Source organism: Salmo trutta, chromosome 11 (genome assembly GCF_901001165.1).
Source record: "Salmo trutta chromosome 11, fSalTru1.1, whole genome shotgun sequence".
In the NCBI taxonomy this organism is placed as follows: domain Eukaryota; kingdom Metazoa; phylum Chordata; class Actinopteri; order Salmoniformes; family Salmonidae; genus Salmo; species Salmo trutta.
The window spans coordinates 9,658,569-9,675,665 of NC_042967.1; the positions used below are offsets into that span (position 1 = coordinate 9,658,569).

General features: G+C 45.2%; 1 protein-coding gene across 1 annotated transcript in view; it reads left to right on the forward strand.

Annotated features, from left to right (window-relative positions):
• Positions 1-13,066, forward strand: part of LOC115202195 (deoxycytidylate deaminase-like) — a 51,258-nt gene extending 38,192 nt beyond the window's left edge. Inside the window, exons 5-6 of the mRNA XM_029766157.1 lie at positions 5,593-5,689; positions 12,646-13,066. Coding sequence (XP_029622017.1) covers positions 5,593-5,689; positions 12,646-12,727 — 179 coding nt within the window. The 3' untranslated portion in view covers positions 12,728-13,066. The remainder of the gene's footprint in view (positions 1-5,592; positions 5,690-12,645) is intronic.
• Positions 13,067-17,097: the final 4,031 nt, after the last annotated feature.

A 17,097-nucleotide genomic window follows, 5' to 3' on the forward strand; every position in this document is an offset into this window, starting at 1 on the left:
GTCCCTTCCGTCTTCAAGAGAGCGAGAGTTGCACCCCTTCTGAAAAAACCTACACTCGATCCCTCCCATGTCAACAACTACAGACCAGTATCCCTTCTTTCTTTTCTCTCCAAAACTCTTGAACGTGCCGTCCTTGGCCAGCTCTCCTGCTATCTCTCTCAGAATTACCTTCTTGATCCTAATCAGTCAGGTTTCAAGACTGGGCATTCAACTGAGACTGCTCTTCTCTGTGTCACGGAGGCTCTCCGCACTGCTAAAGCTAACTCTCTCTCCTCTGCTCTCATCCTTCTAGACCTATCTGCTGCCTTTGATACTGTGAACCATCAGATCCTCCTCTCCACCCTCTCCGAGTTGGGCATCTCCGGCGCGGCCCACGCTTGGATTGCGTCCTACCTGACAGGTCGCTCATACCAGGTGGCGTGGCGAGAATCTGTCTCCGCACCACGCGCTCTCACCACTGGTGTCCCCCAGGGCTCTGTTCTAGGCCCTCTCCTATTCTCGCTATACACCAAGTCACTTGGCTCTGTCATATCCTCACATGGTCTCTCCTATGATTGCTATGCAGACGACACACAATTAATCTTCTCCTTTCCCCCTTCTGATAACCAGGTGGCGAATCGCATCTCTGCATGTCTGGCAGACATATCAGTGTGGATGACGGATCACCACCTCAAGCTGAACCTCGGCAAGACGGAGCTGCTCTTCCTCCCGGGGAAGGACTGCCCGTTCCATGATCTCGCCATCACGGTTGACAACTCCCTTGTATCCTCCTCCCAGAGTGCTAAGAACCTTGGCGTGATCCTGGACAACACCCTGTCGTTCTCCACTAACATCAAGGCGGTGACCCGATCCTGTAGGTTCATGCTCTACAACATTCGCAGAGTACGACCCTGCCTCACACAGGAAGCGACGCAGGTCCTAATCCAGGCACTTGTCATCTCCCGTCTGGATTACTGCAACTCGCTGTTGGCTGGGCTCCCTGCCTGTGCCATTAAACCCATACAACTCATCCAGAACGCCGCAGCCCGTCTGGTGTTCAACCTTCCCAAGTTCTCTCACGTCACCCCGCTCCTCCACTCTCTCCACTGGCTTCCAGTTGAAGCTCGCATCCGCTACAAGACCATGGTGCTTGCCTACGGAGCTGTGAGGGGAACGGCACCTCCATACCTTCAGGCTCTGATCAGGCCCTACACCCAAACAAGGGCACTGCGTTCATCCACCTTTGGCCTGCTGGCCCCCCTACCTCTGAGGAAGCACAGTTCCCGCTCAGCCCAGTCCAAACTGTTCGCTGCTCTGGCACCCCAATGGTGGAACAAGCTCCCTCACGACGCCAGGACAGCGGAGTCAATCACCACCTTCGGGAGACACCTGAAACCCCACCTCTTTAAGGAATACCTGGGATAGGATAAAGTAATCCTTCTAACCCCCCCTCCCCCTTAAAATATTTAGATGCACTATTGTAAAGTGGTTGTTCCACTGGATATCATAAGGTGAATGCACCAATTTGTAAGTCGCTCTGGATAAGAGCGTCTGCTAAATGACTTAAATGTAAATGTAAAAACACGGCTTGTAACAAAAAATAAAAAATTAGCAGTAAGCTTTAGTTGTCTTTTTGCACTGAGTCAATTCCTCACGCTGCTGTTTCCAACGTCTTATCGACTCATTAAGACCAAGCTCCCGTGCAGCAGCTCTATTTCCTTTTCCAACAGCCAGATTTATCGCCTTCAACTTGAAAGCTGCATCATATGCATTTCTCTGTGTCTTTGCCATGATGAGGGTGACAAAATGACTACCATAATCAGAATGATGGGAAGTTTGAGAGCGCTCGATTTAATCTAAACAGTAAACAAAAAAGTTGTTTGACCTTAACCCGTTCGGCAATTTCATTTGTCTAATGAAAGCTTCGTGCCGCCAAAAAACTGAGCACATCACAGAATGTGTTTTTTTTTTGAAAAAAAAAAATTGAAAGCGGGAAAAATCCATATATTAGCCGCGTCATTGTTTAAGCCGCGAGGTTCAAAGCGTGGGAAAAATGTTGCGGCTTATAGTCTGGAAATTACAGTACATACATTTTTGAGCTGCAATATATTCGTCTTTGTGAGTCTGCATAGAGTCGGTGCAAGATGGGGTCGATGCAGATACTCAGGGTAACCATTCAATTAACTATTTCGCATTCTTATGGCTTGGGGGTAGAAGCTGCCTCGGAGCCTGTTGGTCCGAGATTTGATGATCCGGTGACATTTGCCGGATGGTAGCAGAGTGAACAGTTTATTGTTTTAGTCTTTGGCAATTTCGGGCCTTCCTTTGACACCGCCTGATCTAGAGATCCTGGATGGCAGGGAGCTCGGCCTCAGTGATGTACTGGGTAGTCCACCATGCTTTGCGGTCGATTATCAGTTCAAATGTATTGTTTCTCAGTCTTCAATCTATAACATTTTCTTTTCTTTATTGCTAGTCTGTTGTCTTGGCAACGGGTAGAGATGGATAAAGGGCTATTTATGTTTTTACAGACATGATAAATTATACATTGTGCCGTGCAGGGCTTCTACAGTTACATCGGTTTTCTAAAGGTTGGGATGTGCACATCACCTTCAGTATACTTCACAAAAATATATCTCACCGACATAGAGAAAACAAATGTGCTTTATTTAAAGATATTTTCCTTTACGTTTTATATTTAAAATCTGGATCTGTTTTCCTCTGTTGCTTCACTATAGATCAGTGGAAAGAGAAATTGTGGTGGGTGATTTTCAATAGTACATTTGTTCAATTCCGCACCTCCTTTTCTAACATGACAACGACTGGCGTCTCAAGCTGTCAGACTCAGAACCCCATCTAGGAACATCTGATCTCTGTTGGATTTCTTTTGTCCGTATTTGGACAGTACACAGCGACAGGGAGACCGATAGTAGAAGCATAGGCAGAAGCTTGGCTGAGACTGGGCTGGCCGCTGCTGCTTGACCAGATTCCGACACTCACAACCCCATCTCTATGGTCGTAAAGCAAACCTCCCATTACACCCCCCCCCCCCCCAACTTGGCTCTGAAGGATGTGTTTTAGAAGGACTAGTTTAATTTCATCCCATTTGCTTTTTAAATGATGTGTATCGGCTACCGTACGCTAGACTAAAGCTCTTGTCCTTGGCGACTTGTAAAGCTCCCCGTTTGGTGCAGAAGGTTATCTGAAACGGTGTCTGTCTCAAGCAGTGCGGATATTGGATCTTTTCTCTCTTGGGAGCAGCGCTTTCAAACAGAAACACACACCACTTCTCCATGCTGCAGCCTGTTAACTCCAGGCTGTTGGTTGGGCTGATCTTGGATCCTCTAGAGGCTTTGCCTTCTTATTAGAGCTGTGAGGCAGTGAAGCCCCACTTCATAACCACTGCACCCCCAAACGACCATATCTCGGCCCGCAGAACACACACGCAGCCCGAGCCTTCCTTACACACATCAAAACAAAATTCCCAGTTGCCCAATTACATAGTAAGGACATCACACACACGCATTTCTCTGCCAAAATAAACCAGTGTAATTTCAAGCCATCTCCCTGATTCCCCCCCCCCCCCCCCCCCCCCTCTGTGCTACTTAAGAGTCATGGTGGTCTGACAGCATGAGCAACACCTACTGCTGGAGCACACAGACACCCTGTGGCCCTCACCCTCACCGTCACCAATCATTATTCCCCTTCCATCACACCCCAGCGGAGTCAGCCAAGCGCGAATGCCAAATCCTGCAGATCTCTCACTAGGGAATATTGACAGTCCATTGTGTGTGCATTTTTATTCATCGTTTGTTTATTGGCTATACATTTGGAACACTGGCAGTATCCCCTTTCAGACTGCTACCGTATGCAAACTCACACCCGGACATTACTTCAATAAGTAAGCAAGTTTGATTAAATGTTTTATTTATATGTGTGCGGTTATTTATTTTTGCGGGGAACCGTTTTTTTTCTTACGTTTGTTTTCTTAGCGGTGTTCAAGTTCTTCCCAAGAATGTCATAGGTGTTTTTATTTTTATTTTAAGGATGTTGATTCACACTCGTTGCATCTCTGTGCTTTTCAAAACCAATACGCCTAGGAATAATGATAATACCTTATATGCAAATCCAAATATCAGAGATATTATTTTCAGCGGGTGATTTATGAATAAAGGAACTCGGCCCACGTACTCTGCACTCTGTGGCCTTCTTCGGCTGCAAACAATACTTCCACTCGGGAGAAACGAGGCTTTGTGTGTTTTATCTATTTATCTGATCCATTGTTAGGCCAGGCAGCATCGCTGCACACATTCACAAATGCTTTGTTGTTTTTTCGTGCATGTTTATTCGCTGCTAATGTTTCTTTTGAATAGTCTGTATAGTTGTTGTGAAGTAAGCTTCGCTTTTGTAGTCGTTCCGACCAGTGTTTCTGCACTACACACCTGATTCCACTAGTAAAAGGTTTGACGACGAGTGTAGTAGTGTAGTGGTGTAGTGTAGTGGTGTAGTGTTAGGGCAAACACATATGCACCCTGGATTACCAGGACCAGAATGAAGAACCACTGCTTTACTGTGATTAGTTAGATTTCAGTAGCTCCACATGCTGACGTTTCTCTTCTGTTAACATCAGCGATCGGAGTAGTAACTGTACAACAACTGGTGTGATACAAAGTGAAGAGAGTATGATGAGCAAAACAGTCCAGTTGGAAGGGGTAAACCACTATGCTAGAGGCTAGCCTGTCTTTCACTTCCTGTATAGATAGTGCTGCTAACAGCACCAGCCAGCCCTATAGTCAGTCGCTCTTTATCTACTGTGGTGAATAGAATTCACTCTGCGTGGTCTCCCCTCAGCGGATCACAGGATAAATACCGGTTCTTTCACAGTTTCCCGCAGATGAAACTGTCCGATAATACAGGGTAGGTGAGACTGGGAAGCCATGCTGGGTAACGCTGAGCCGGATTGAGCCAGCGGCTCCTAAAGCTCTGATGATGCGGGGAAGATATCAGGCGGGCCCAGCACAGAGCCATGGGGGACAACCAATCCTATCTCTGCAGTTTAGGGGGGTTTCAGTGGGGTGTTGGCAGATAAGGCGGGCACCCGCTGTATGTGACCTTTTTGCCAGAGTGATATTGTGTGTGTGTGTGTATATTGTGTTTGTGTAGGGAGCCGAGGACCTCCCAAGCATGATGGTACGGTAGATATACTAATTGAGCCAGGCCCTGTTGTATACCGCTTAGTCCCTCTCTCTCACACACACACACACACACACACACACACACACACACACACACACACACACACCTCCATTAAGCGGGAAGGGGGTGCTTTTAAAGATGACAGCTGGGGTTGGTAGATTTCCTGCTTCGTCTTTAGTTCTCGGTATTAGACTCGGCCTGCTGTTGAGGGTTTATCGACCGCCCCCATACAGTACACACACTCAAAATTGCACCCCTCCTCCCTCTCTACTCTGCAGGGTTTACTGAGGCCTCCCTCCCTTAGTCACCACTCACCATCATCCCGAGCCTGTCCGATAGATAATTGACTCTCTCTCTCCCTCTATTTTCTCCTCCATTCATCCCTCCCTCTTTCCCCTCGCTGTCTCTTACCTACAGGTATAAAGGATGTGATTTATTTGTCAGACAAGTACCACGACATCCCTGAAATGACTGCCTCCAGACGGCTGCTTAACTTGGCAGGGATCGAATACAAGTGAGTCTCCTGAGCCGCCGTGTGTGTGTGTGTGTGTGTGTGTGTGTGTGTGTGTGTGTGTGTGTGTGTGTGTGTGTGTGTGTGTGTGTGTGTGTGTGTGTGTGTGTGTGTGTGTGTGTGTGTGTGTGTGTGTGTGTGTGTGTGTGTGTGTGTGTGTTGCTCCTGGATGGAGGGGAGAGGAGTGTGGATGACTTAATTGACATCTGCCAGCCAGAGAGGGCTGACAGTTCTGTGAGAAGAGGTTCCAAACAAACAGGGTTGAGCTTAGATGGCGTTCCCCTCGGAGTTACATGTGTCTTTTTGAACCTGTATACATGCGTGTCAGAGGGTTGAGGCCTGGTGTGTGATGGGGGGGGTTAGTGCCTGGATATGGAGGTTGTTTCAGGGGTGTAAACCCTACCCACTAACGAGCTGTCCTGGGACTACTGGGGGGGTCAGCAGTTCCAGACTGCACCAGACCCCATACAGCCTACAACTAACTACCTGCTGCCAATCTGCTCTCACAAACAACACAGGATTGAGGGGTGGTGGGGGGGAAGAGAGGGGTGGTGAGTGGGTGGAAAGAGGTGTGATGAAAGGAACAGATAGATATTTTGATAATGCATTGTGTCATGTCTCTGTCTCTACATATTCTATACTGAACAAAAATATAAACGCAACATGTTGTGTTGGTCTCGTGTTTCATGAGCTGAAATAAAAGATCCCAGAAATGTTCCACACTCACAAAAGCTTATTTCTCTCAAATGTTATGCACAGATGTGTTTACATCCCTGTTAGTGAGCATTTCTCCTTTGCCAAGATCATCCATCCACCTGGCAGGTGTGGCATATCAAGACGCTTATTAACCAGCGTGATCATTACACAGGTGCACCTTATGCTGGGGACAATAAAAGGCCACTCTAAAATGTGCAGTTTTGTCACAGAACACAATGCCACAGATGTCTCAAGTTTTGAGGAAGTGTTCAATTGGCATGCTGACTGCAAGAAAGTCCTCCAGAGCTGTTGCCGGAGAAAAACATTTCTCTACCATAAGCCGTCTCTGTTTTTAGAGAATTTAGCAGTAAGTCCAACCGGCCTCACAACCACAGACCACTTGTAACCACGCCAGCCCAGGACCTCCACATCCGACCAACCACCCAGACTGTGGGTTTGAACAACTGAAGAATTTCTGTTCAAACTGTCTCAGGGAAGCTAATCTGCGTGCTCATCATCCTCACCAGGGTCTTGACCTGACCGCAGTGCTCACCTTCGATGGCCACTGGCACGCTGGAGATGAATCCCGGTTTCAACTGTACTGGGCAGATGGCAGACAGCGTGTATGGCGTTGTGTGAGCAACTGGTTTGCTGATGTCAACGTTGTGAACAGAGTGCCCCATGCTGGCGGTGGGGTTATGGTATGGGCAGGCATAAACTACAGAAAACACACACAATTGCGTTTTATCAATGCCAATTTGAATGCACTGAGATACCGTGATGAGATCCTGAGGCCCATTGTCGTGCCATTCATCCATCACCATCACCTCCATGTTTCAGCATGATAATACAATGTCCCATGTCGCAAGGATCTGTACACAATTCCTGGAAGCTGAAAATGTCCCAGTTCTTCCATGGCCTGCATACTCACACATCACCCATTGAGCATGTTTGAGATGCTCTGGATCGATGTGTTCCAGTTCCCGCCAATATCCAGGAACTTCGCACAGCCATTGAAGAGGAGTGGGACAACATTCTACAGGCCACAATCAACAGCCTGATCAACTCTATGCGAAGGAGATGTGTCTCGCTGCATGAGGCAAATGGTGGTCACACCAGAAACTGACTGGTTTTCTGATCCACGCCCCTACCTTTTTTAAGGTATCTGTGGTCAACAGATGCAGATCTGTATTCCCAGTCATGTGAAATCCATAGATGGGGCCTAATGAACTAATTTATTGATGGTCCCCACAAGACAACTCTCTCGTTTCGCTTCAGTCATAGCTGCAGCATTTCTTAATGACCAAGCCGAAAAACTAGACCAAATCATGAAGTTCAGCTCCTCTTTAAGAAATATATCTTCACAATAAGTTCCTGGGTTTATATTTTATTTTTAATCTTGATTGAAAACATTTCCGACCCGCAATATAATTGTTCTGATCCGCGTGTTGAATGTTTTCATTCCACTTTTTTTTTGCGGCTCAACCGCAGGGAATCATGGGTATCCGACCCGTTGCTGGACTTTAACACACTGTATAGACCACAAACAACACATACATACATACTCTATAGATACACATATACACACTGGGAAAAATTAAGCATATTTTTCACCAACACATGTCCTTATTTGCAGGTACATGAACAAGCAGAACTTTCTTTAATTGATTCCCATTGAAATGTCTTTCGCTGCTACACATGCTTGCAAATCTCCCGCTGAGCCACATTACACACACACAAGGTTGCAGCTCAGGTATTTAAATACAGTCTTAATACTTCATCCTCATTAGATCAAATAAGACTTTTACTGCTGGAGACAAGAAGCCAGAAAATACAAAATATATAGGTTTGCGTTCCAAATGGCACCCTGTTCCTTATATAGTGCCCTACTTTATGGCACTACCCATAAGGCTCTGGTCAAACGTAGTGCATTCTACAGGGAATACGGTGCCATCTGGGATGTACCCATACACTTCCACTGATAAAAAATATATATATATAGAAATCTTAGAAGATGTGTTCATATGGGGTAGAGGTTACCTCCACTAGCTGGTTTTATTGAGGATGTCCTCTACATGCGCACGCGCACACACCTATTCAGGTTGTCCTCTAGCTCAGGGTTTCCAAAACTCGGTCCTGGTGCCCCCATCAAGCTTTGATTATTTTAAATCAGCTGTGGAGTGCTAGGGCAAAAACCAAAATGTGCACCCAGGGGGGTCCCCAGGACCCAGTTTGGGAAACTAGGCCAAATCCCTGAGCTAGCTGATCATGTACTTCGTCCTAAAAGTTTGCAATGACTATTTTATTCCTCTCCTTTCCACCATCCCTCTTTCTTTATTTTCCGTCTTTATCCGTTGGCATTTTGGACCGAAAGCGTGTATTAAATTTACTATTAACTGGATCGCATACTCAATAGAAGTTTCAAGGAACATTTTTGACCTTGAGCAAAATACACGAATGAGTGAATCAGTGTTGACGCAGTATAACCAGTTGAATTGCCCTTTATTTGTAGATAGGAATTATTGCCTTCATTGAAGGCTGAAGCATTCATCTTCTAACCCTGCTTAAAATAAAAAAAAATCTCAATTATGAGTACTTTTTTTTTTCTTCGGTAGAACCTCGACTCACGTTGGTTGAGCACCCTCCCCTTTCCAAAAATAGGCATTACAGAAAAATACAATTTGTGTTTTGTAAAATTTACTGTAGTTTGTCAAATGTTATGTGGACTGAAATGTAGCCTTTGAGTGTATAATCCGCCTTTACCATTTCTCCTACTGGCTAACGTGCAATCTCTGGAGAATAAACCGGATGAGCTCCGTTCGAGACTATTCTACCAATGGGACATTAACTGTAATATCTTATGTTTCACTGAGTCATGACTGAACAAGGACATGGATAATATACAGTTGGCTGGGTTTTCCGTGCATCGGCAAGACAGAACAGCAACCTCCGGTAAGACGGGTGGTGGTCTATTTGTCAACAGCTGGTGCGTGATCTCTAATATTAAGGAAGTCTCAAGGTTTTGTTCGCCTGAGGTAGAGTACCTCATGATAAGCTGTAGACAACTCTTGGTAAATAGTGTTATCACAAACCGATGCAGGGACTAAGACCGCACTCAACGAGCTGTATGAGGCCATAAGCAAACAAGAATGCTCACCCAGAAACAGTGCTCCTAGTGGCCGGGGACTTTAATGCAAGAAATCTTAAATCTGTTTGACCTAATTTCTACCAGGATGTGCAACCAGAGGGCAAAAAAAAAAATCTCTAGACCTTTACTCCACACAGACGCATACAAAGCTCTCCCTCCATTTGGAAAGTCTGACCATAATTCTATCCTACTGGTTTTTGCTTACAAGCAAGAACTCAAGCAGAAAGTACCAGTGACTCGCTTATTACGGAAGTGGTCTGATGGTGCGGATGCTAAGCTGCAAGACTTTCCCACTATGCCCTCCGACAAACCATCAAACAGGCAAAGCATCATTACAGGACTAAGATTGAATCCTACGACACCGGCTCTGATGCTCGTCGGATGTGGCGGAGCTTGCAAACTATTACGGATTACAAAGGGAAACCCAATCGCGAGCTGCCCAGTGACGCGATCCTACCAGACGAGCTAAATGCCTTCTATGCTTGCTTCAAGGCAAGCAACACTGCACCAGCTGTTCCGGATGACTGTGTGATCATGCTCTCCGTAGCCGATGTGAGTAAGACCTTTAAACAGGTCAACATTCACAAGGACACAGGGCCAGACGGATTACCAGGACTCGTACTTAGAGCATGCGCTGACCAACTGGCAAGTGTCTTCACTGACATTTCAAACCTCTCCCTGACCGAGTCTGTAATACCTACATGTTTCAAGCAGACCACCATAGTCCCTGTGCCCAAGGACGCCAAGGTAGCCTGCCTAAATGACTACCGCCCTTTAGCACTCACGTCTGTAGCCATGAAGTGCTTTGAAAGGCTAGTCATGGCTCACATTAACACCATCATCCCAGAAACCCTAGACCCACTACAATTTGCATACCACCCCAACAGATCCACAGATGATGCAATCTCCATTGCACCCCAAACTGCCCTTTCCCACCTGGACAAAAGGAACACCTACGTGAGAATGCTGTTCGTTGACTACAGCTCAGCGTTCAACACCATAGTGCCTTCAAAGCTCATCACTAAACACCTCCCTCTGCAACTGGATCCTGGACTTCCTGACGGGCTGCCCCCTGGTGGTAAGGGTAGGCAACAACACATCTGCCATGCTGATCCTCAACACGGGGGCCCCTCATGGGTGCATGCTTAGTCCCCTCCTGTACTCCCTGTTCATCTAACGACTGCATGGCCACGCACGACTCCAACACTATCATTACGTTTGCCAACGACACAACGGTGGTAGGCCTGATCACCGACAACGATGAGACAGCCTACAGGGAGGAGGTCAGAGACCTGGCAGTGAGTTAGACGAGCTGATTGTGGACTACAGCAGAGCTAACTCTGGATCTTCCTTACCTTTGGCGGTCCTCATGAGAGCCAGTTCCATAGGGCTTGATGTTTTTTGCGACTGCACTTGAAGAAACTTTCAAAGTTCTTGAAATTTTCCATATTGACTGTCTTAAAGTAATGATGCTGTTGTTTCTCTTTGCTTATTTGAGCTGTTCTTGCCATAATATGGACTTGGTCTTCTACCAAAAAGGTCCATCTTCTGTATACCCCCCTACCTTATCACAACACAATTGATTGGCTCAAACGCATTAAGGAAAGAAATTCCACAAATTCACTTATCAAGGCGTACCTGTTCATTGAAATGTATTCCAGGTGACTACCTCATGAAGCTGGTTGAGAGAATGCCAAGAGTGTGAAAATCTGACAAGGCTAAGGATGGCTACTTTGAATATTCTCAAATATGAAATGTATTTTGTTTAACACTTTTTTTGGTTACATGATTCCATATGTGTTTCATAGTTTTGATGTCTTCACTACAATGTAGAAAATAGTAAAAATAAAGAAAAACCCTTGAATTAGTAGGTGTGTCTGAACTTTTGACTGGTACTTTACATATTACCTTAATTACCTTGACTAACCTGTACCCCAACACATTGACACGGTACCGGTACCCCCTGTATATAGCCTCATTATTTTAACTTTTTTTTTCGCAAGTATTTTCTTACTTAAAAAAAAATCTGCATTGTTGGTTAAGGTCTTGTAAGTAAGCATTTCACGGTAAGGTCTACACCTGTTGTATTTGGCGCATGGGACAAATAACATTTTGATTTGATTGAGTGAGAACGTCTTTGGCCTTGGGATTTAAAGGCAGGTGGCAAGCAGCCTGTGAACAGGCTAAGGGTGTGTATGTGCAGTACGGTGGGTCTCAGTCTTCAGAAAGAAAGGTGTCGTGGAGCACTAATAGTGGTGGCATTTTAAAAGGCAGCAAGGCTTTTAGTGTGTTGTGCAGTGGTGTACTGTGACACGCTACAGTGCCTCTTCTCTTCTGCTTGGGCACGTACGCCACGACAAGGTGTTAAGAAACTACTTTATAAAAAGCCTCCAGAAGGCTAGTGGCCTGCCATTTCACTGCGGTAATGGTAGCTGTTGTGCTACAAAACTTTTTACGTCCCAAGTGGTACCCTAGGCACTGGTCAAAAGTAATGCACTATATAGGGTGCCATTTGGGATGTAGCCTGTGATGCGCTTGAGCCACACAGGGTGGAGTGCAGATCCAGGGGTCCTGGGACAGATCCAGGGGTCCTGCTAATAGACCTGATTTAACTATACAGCCTCAGGTCTGTACGGGGAGTCCAGGCATGGGGACTGAGAAAGAGGGACAGCGAGAGATAAGTAAAGAGACATAAGAGAGTGATGAGGACAGGAGGAGTCTACTCTCTGCTGGTATTGGGGACCTCGGCAGGGGGTTGCGGCGATAAAGGGGCAGAATGCCTCCCTGGTCCCTGTCATTACCTCTACGAGGGGGCGGCCGCTCCACCCTACACCCCTTCTCCCCAGGCGGCTTGTGGGTAATTGGATCCCCCAGAGCTCCTTCCTGGGCGCAGGAGGAAAGAAAATCTGGAAGCTGAGTTTCTTCTTTCTTTCTCTCTTTTTAATTTTTTTTTTACCTGTCTCCCATCCCTTCATCTTTGTCTCTGCTGCCTCTCCCCCTCTCCTGTCTCTGACTCAAAAGTTCCGGAAAAGTTCATAGCTTCACAAAGAGTGACTTGCTTTCTCTCCTTTTCTCATCGCGCTCTCTCTCTTTCTCTGTGTCTGTTTGTTCGCAGGCAGTTCAAGCCCAAGCGAAACAAGATTGTCATCGATTTTAATTCTATTAACCACTCTGAGATGTTCAACGGAACAGGCTGAATACACTCACCTTGAGAACGAAAGAAGAGAGAAAGAAAGAGTGGGTCCTTTGATGTCTACTTCTCCCCAAACAACCTACCACGACTAGAGGAACTCAAGGATATCTCTACTGTAAATGTTAAATCATATAAACATTCATTGTAAAGATTTTGTTTGTCTTTTTCAGTGCGAAACCTTTTTTTTTTTTTTTGACAGTCAGGATACTCTTCCAATCGTCACTGTTTTAGTCATTCTAAATGTTAGACAATGTCACAAATGGTGGGAGTACTGAAACACTAAACACATTGTGTGCTGCACATGCAATGTCAATCAAATAAACTGAGCAATGTTTTAAAATCATTCAAGTGTACAGTGTTTATGCAAAAATATAGAAACTGCTTTAGCTTTGTCTTTCGTTCTTTTTAGTTATTACTTTGAATAGAGGTGTAATCAGGTGGTAGAAGTACTCTACATTGACATAACCTCCAATTCCTCAAAAGACACGTATTATCCAAGCAGAGATCTGCTGGACATGAAGTGGTGTGTGCGTGTGTAATACTGTGAATATGCATGTCAATTCAATGCCCCACACTAAACTATGCTGTGCAATTTCACGGACCCCATGTTCTGCTTGCGTTGCCAAGAAACAGGTTTGCAAATCGAGCAGGTGGTTGGACCCGGACAGAAAAAGTGAAATGGAATAGATGTTTGGAGAAGGATAACTCCATATTAGATGCCTTTTTAGGTGTGCTACTCAAACAACCTCCATGTAGACATGTATACAGAATATGAAATCATACCCACACACTCCTGACAAAAAGAGAGCACGTGAAGCGGTAATAAAATCTTTCCCCGGCCTTGAAACAAGTGTGTGTGATGGAGAGGAAGGTAGAATGAAAAGGTAATTGATTAGCCTGTGTCTGATCTAGAGGGTGTTGATATGGTAAGTCTCAGGAGAGGGTTCAGAGAGGCCTGTGGGACACCACACTCAAAACACTTTTTTTTCTTCTTCGTTCTCTTCTCCCCGACCTCTTTTCCTCTCCACCCTTTCAGGCGACCCCCTTCATGCTCTTTAATAGGTGTCATCCTCTGAGGTGCTCTATCCTCCACAGATTAACAAGGGGAAAGACTTCTGACGGAGGTACACCCAGAGAGACTGCTGTGTTCAAGAGCTTTGGAAAGGAGCAAGGCAGTGCATGCACATCTTACCCTGGTTCCCTCTCTGCATCTCTACCTCCAGCTTGTCAGGGCCTCTGTTGACCAATAAACCCTGAACGCAGCCACAACATGTTTTTCTAGATGCCTCCACTTACAATCCTCTGTCTCAAGTCTACACCTCAGCTTCCCTGAATCCTCTGTCTCAAGTCTACACCTCAGCTTCCCTGAATCCTCTGTCTCAAGTCTACACCTCAGCTTCCCTGAATCCTCTGTCTCAAGTCTACACGTCAGCTTCCCTGAATCGCCCTGCTAGTATTACCTGAACTGCTTTCGTCCTGCATGCTCACTTCTGATGTTGGCATGAGCATCTCAGGTTTTCCAACCAGAGTGATTGCTGCAGTTATCGTATAAAAATGACACGCCGGGCAGCCAGGGCTGGGAGAGAGAGAGAGAAGGGAAGAGAGAAAGAGAGCTGAGGAGCAGTAGTGGACTCACATTACTAGCTAGCTCCATGTGGAGCTCCATGTGGAGGTACAGGTGGACATGCCAACGAGCGATCACTCTTGTCTGGTTCTATTTTTGTCTCATACAGATTTTTTTATATATATTTTGGGGGATGCATTTTAGGATACAAAAATATGCATTTTGAAATGTATAACATACATTTAAAATGTATTTGTAATACATTTGTATGGAAATATATTCTTTATATTTCACATATACAAATGTATATACAGTTGAAGTTGGAAGTTTACATACATCTTAGCCAAATACATTTAAACTCAGTTTTTCACAATTCCTGACATTTAATCCTAGTAAAAATTCCCTGTCTTAGGTCAGTTAGGATCACCACTTTATTTTAAGAATGTGAAATGTCAGAATAATAGTAGAGAGAATGATTTATTTCAGCTTTTATTTCTTTCATCACATTCCCAGTGGGTCAGAAGTTTACATACACTCAATTAGTATTTGATAGCATTGCCTTTAAATTGTTTAACTTGGGTCAAACGTTTCGGGTAGCCTTCCACAAGCTTCCCACAATAAGTTGGGCAAATTTTGGCCCATTCCTCCTGACAGAGCTGATGTAACTAAGTCAGGTTTGTAGGCATCCTCCCCCTTTTTCCTCCAAACATAACGATGGTCATTATGGCCAAACAGTTCAATTTTTGTTTCATCAGACCAGAGGACATTTCTCCAAAAGTACGATCTTTGTCCCCATGTGTAGTTGCAAACCGTAGTCTGGCTTTTTTATGGCGGTTTTGGAGGAGTGGCTTCTTCCTTGCTGAGTGGCCTTTCAGGTTATGTCGATATAGGACTGGTTTTACTGTGGATATAGATACTTTTGTACATGTTTCCTTCAGCATCTTCACAAGGTCCTTTGCTGTTGTTCTGGGATTGATTTACACTTTTCGCACCAAAGTACGTTCATCTCTAGGAGACAGAACGCGTCTCCTTCCTGAGCGGTATGACGGCTGCGTGGTCCCATGGTGTTTATTCTTGCGTACTGTAATGAAACAGCAGGGAGCAGGTCTTGAACCCTCGACCTTCTAGCCCGAAGTCCAGCGCGCTATCGACTGTGCCGCAAAAGCATGCTCAAGCGGCAGAGTCGATATCCGTGCGTATAAACCCAGGGTTGTTACAGTACTATTGTTTGTACACTGAGTGTACAAGATATTAGGTACATTTGCTCTTTCCATGACAAAGACTGACCAGTTGAATCCAGGTGAAAGCTATGATCCCTTATTGATGTCACTTGTTAAATCCACTTCAATCAGTGTAGATGAAGGTGAGGAGACAGGTTAAAGAAGGATTTTTAAGCCTTGAGAAAATTGAGACATGGATTGTGTATGTGTGTCATTCAGAGGGTGAATGGGCAAGACAAAAGATTTATGTGCCTTTGAACGGGGTATGGTAGTAGGTACCAGGCACACTGTTTTGAGTGTGTCAAGAACTGCAACGCTGCTGGGTTTTTCCACGCTCAACAGTTTCCCGTGTGTATCAAGAATGGTCCACCAGCCAAAGGATATCCAGCCAACTTGACAACTGTGGGAAGCATTGGAGTCAACATGTGCCAGCATCCCAAAAGGGGGGGTGCAACTGAATATTAGGAAGGTGTTCCTAATGTTTTGTACACTCAGTGTATATTTCACGTTATATTTGTTACATTTTTTGAGCATAGGTTTTTTTGGTATGGGTCCGTCTGTCTGCCTGTTGCTTTGCCTCACCTGTCAGCATCTCTTCCTTTCTGTCTTTGTCTCTATCCACCCCTTCTCTTTTTCCCCTTCTTCCTTTCTCCTCTTAAGTAGCGAACACAACCGCTGCACCTGTGTTGAATAATGATCACGTCTCTTTCCCTGTCTTTAGTGTCCAAGTGACAACGTCTCATTAACGTCTTTGTAGCGCTGTGACCAAGGTCTTAGACGACAGACCTGCTGTTATGTAGGTGAAATGACGCGTGAGACGAAGGGGTGTGTGTAGCTAGCCACTGCAAAGTCACTCTTCTCTACCTAAATGCACCTGAAGATTTTTCTCACGTTGCAGAACTTCATCATCTAAGAAGTCACTTATTCAGGAGAGGAGAAGTTGAGTGGAAATAAAATGACTCAAGATGAATAAAGGCCTAAAATGAGTCAACTCATTTTAATATGGTTGTACGACTGTCTTTTTTCCTCCACATAAACAGATGGGTACATAATCTGAGGTTAGGTTCAATTTGAATTATATCTGGAGATTAACATTTCTGTTAATCAGACCAAGCAATATCACAGTACTGTCATATTCTCCTGTTGAATCCATAGACTTGTAATGATCAATCAATATAATGGCTAAATCAGATGAAGCTGTCACCCATGTTGGGTCTCCCATGAGCCAGTAGAACGGAACAATGTGTCTTTACAGCCATTTTGGGGTTCACTCCGGTGATTGGGTCAGATTGGGCCTTGATGGCGACTGATATAGAGGATTTACAGGGGCACATAGGGTGGCCAATCTATAGACATACAATGTAATACCATTCATCTAGTGCTCCATGGAACTCTGGATCCACAACCCCATCTCCATTTAAATCAGGAGTAACCAACCCGTCGATCGCAGTCGACAAGCCGATCTTGGAAGCATCAAACTAACGAAACGATGGCGGATGCACAACGGAAAAAGCCATTTTGAAAATAATTTTCATGTAGAATGGGAATACGATTTTCTGTTCGCGGTAGTTAAGGACAAAGGGATTTGCC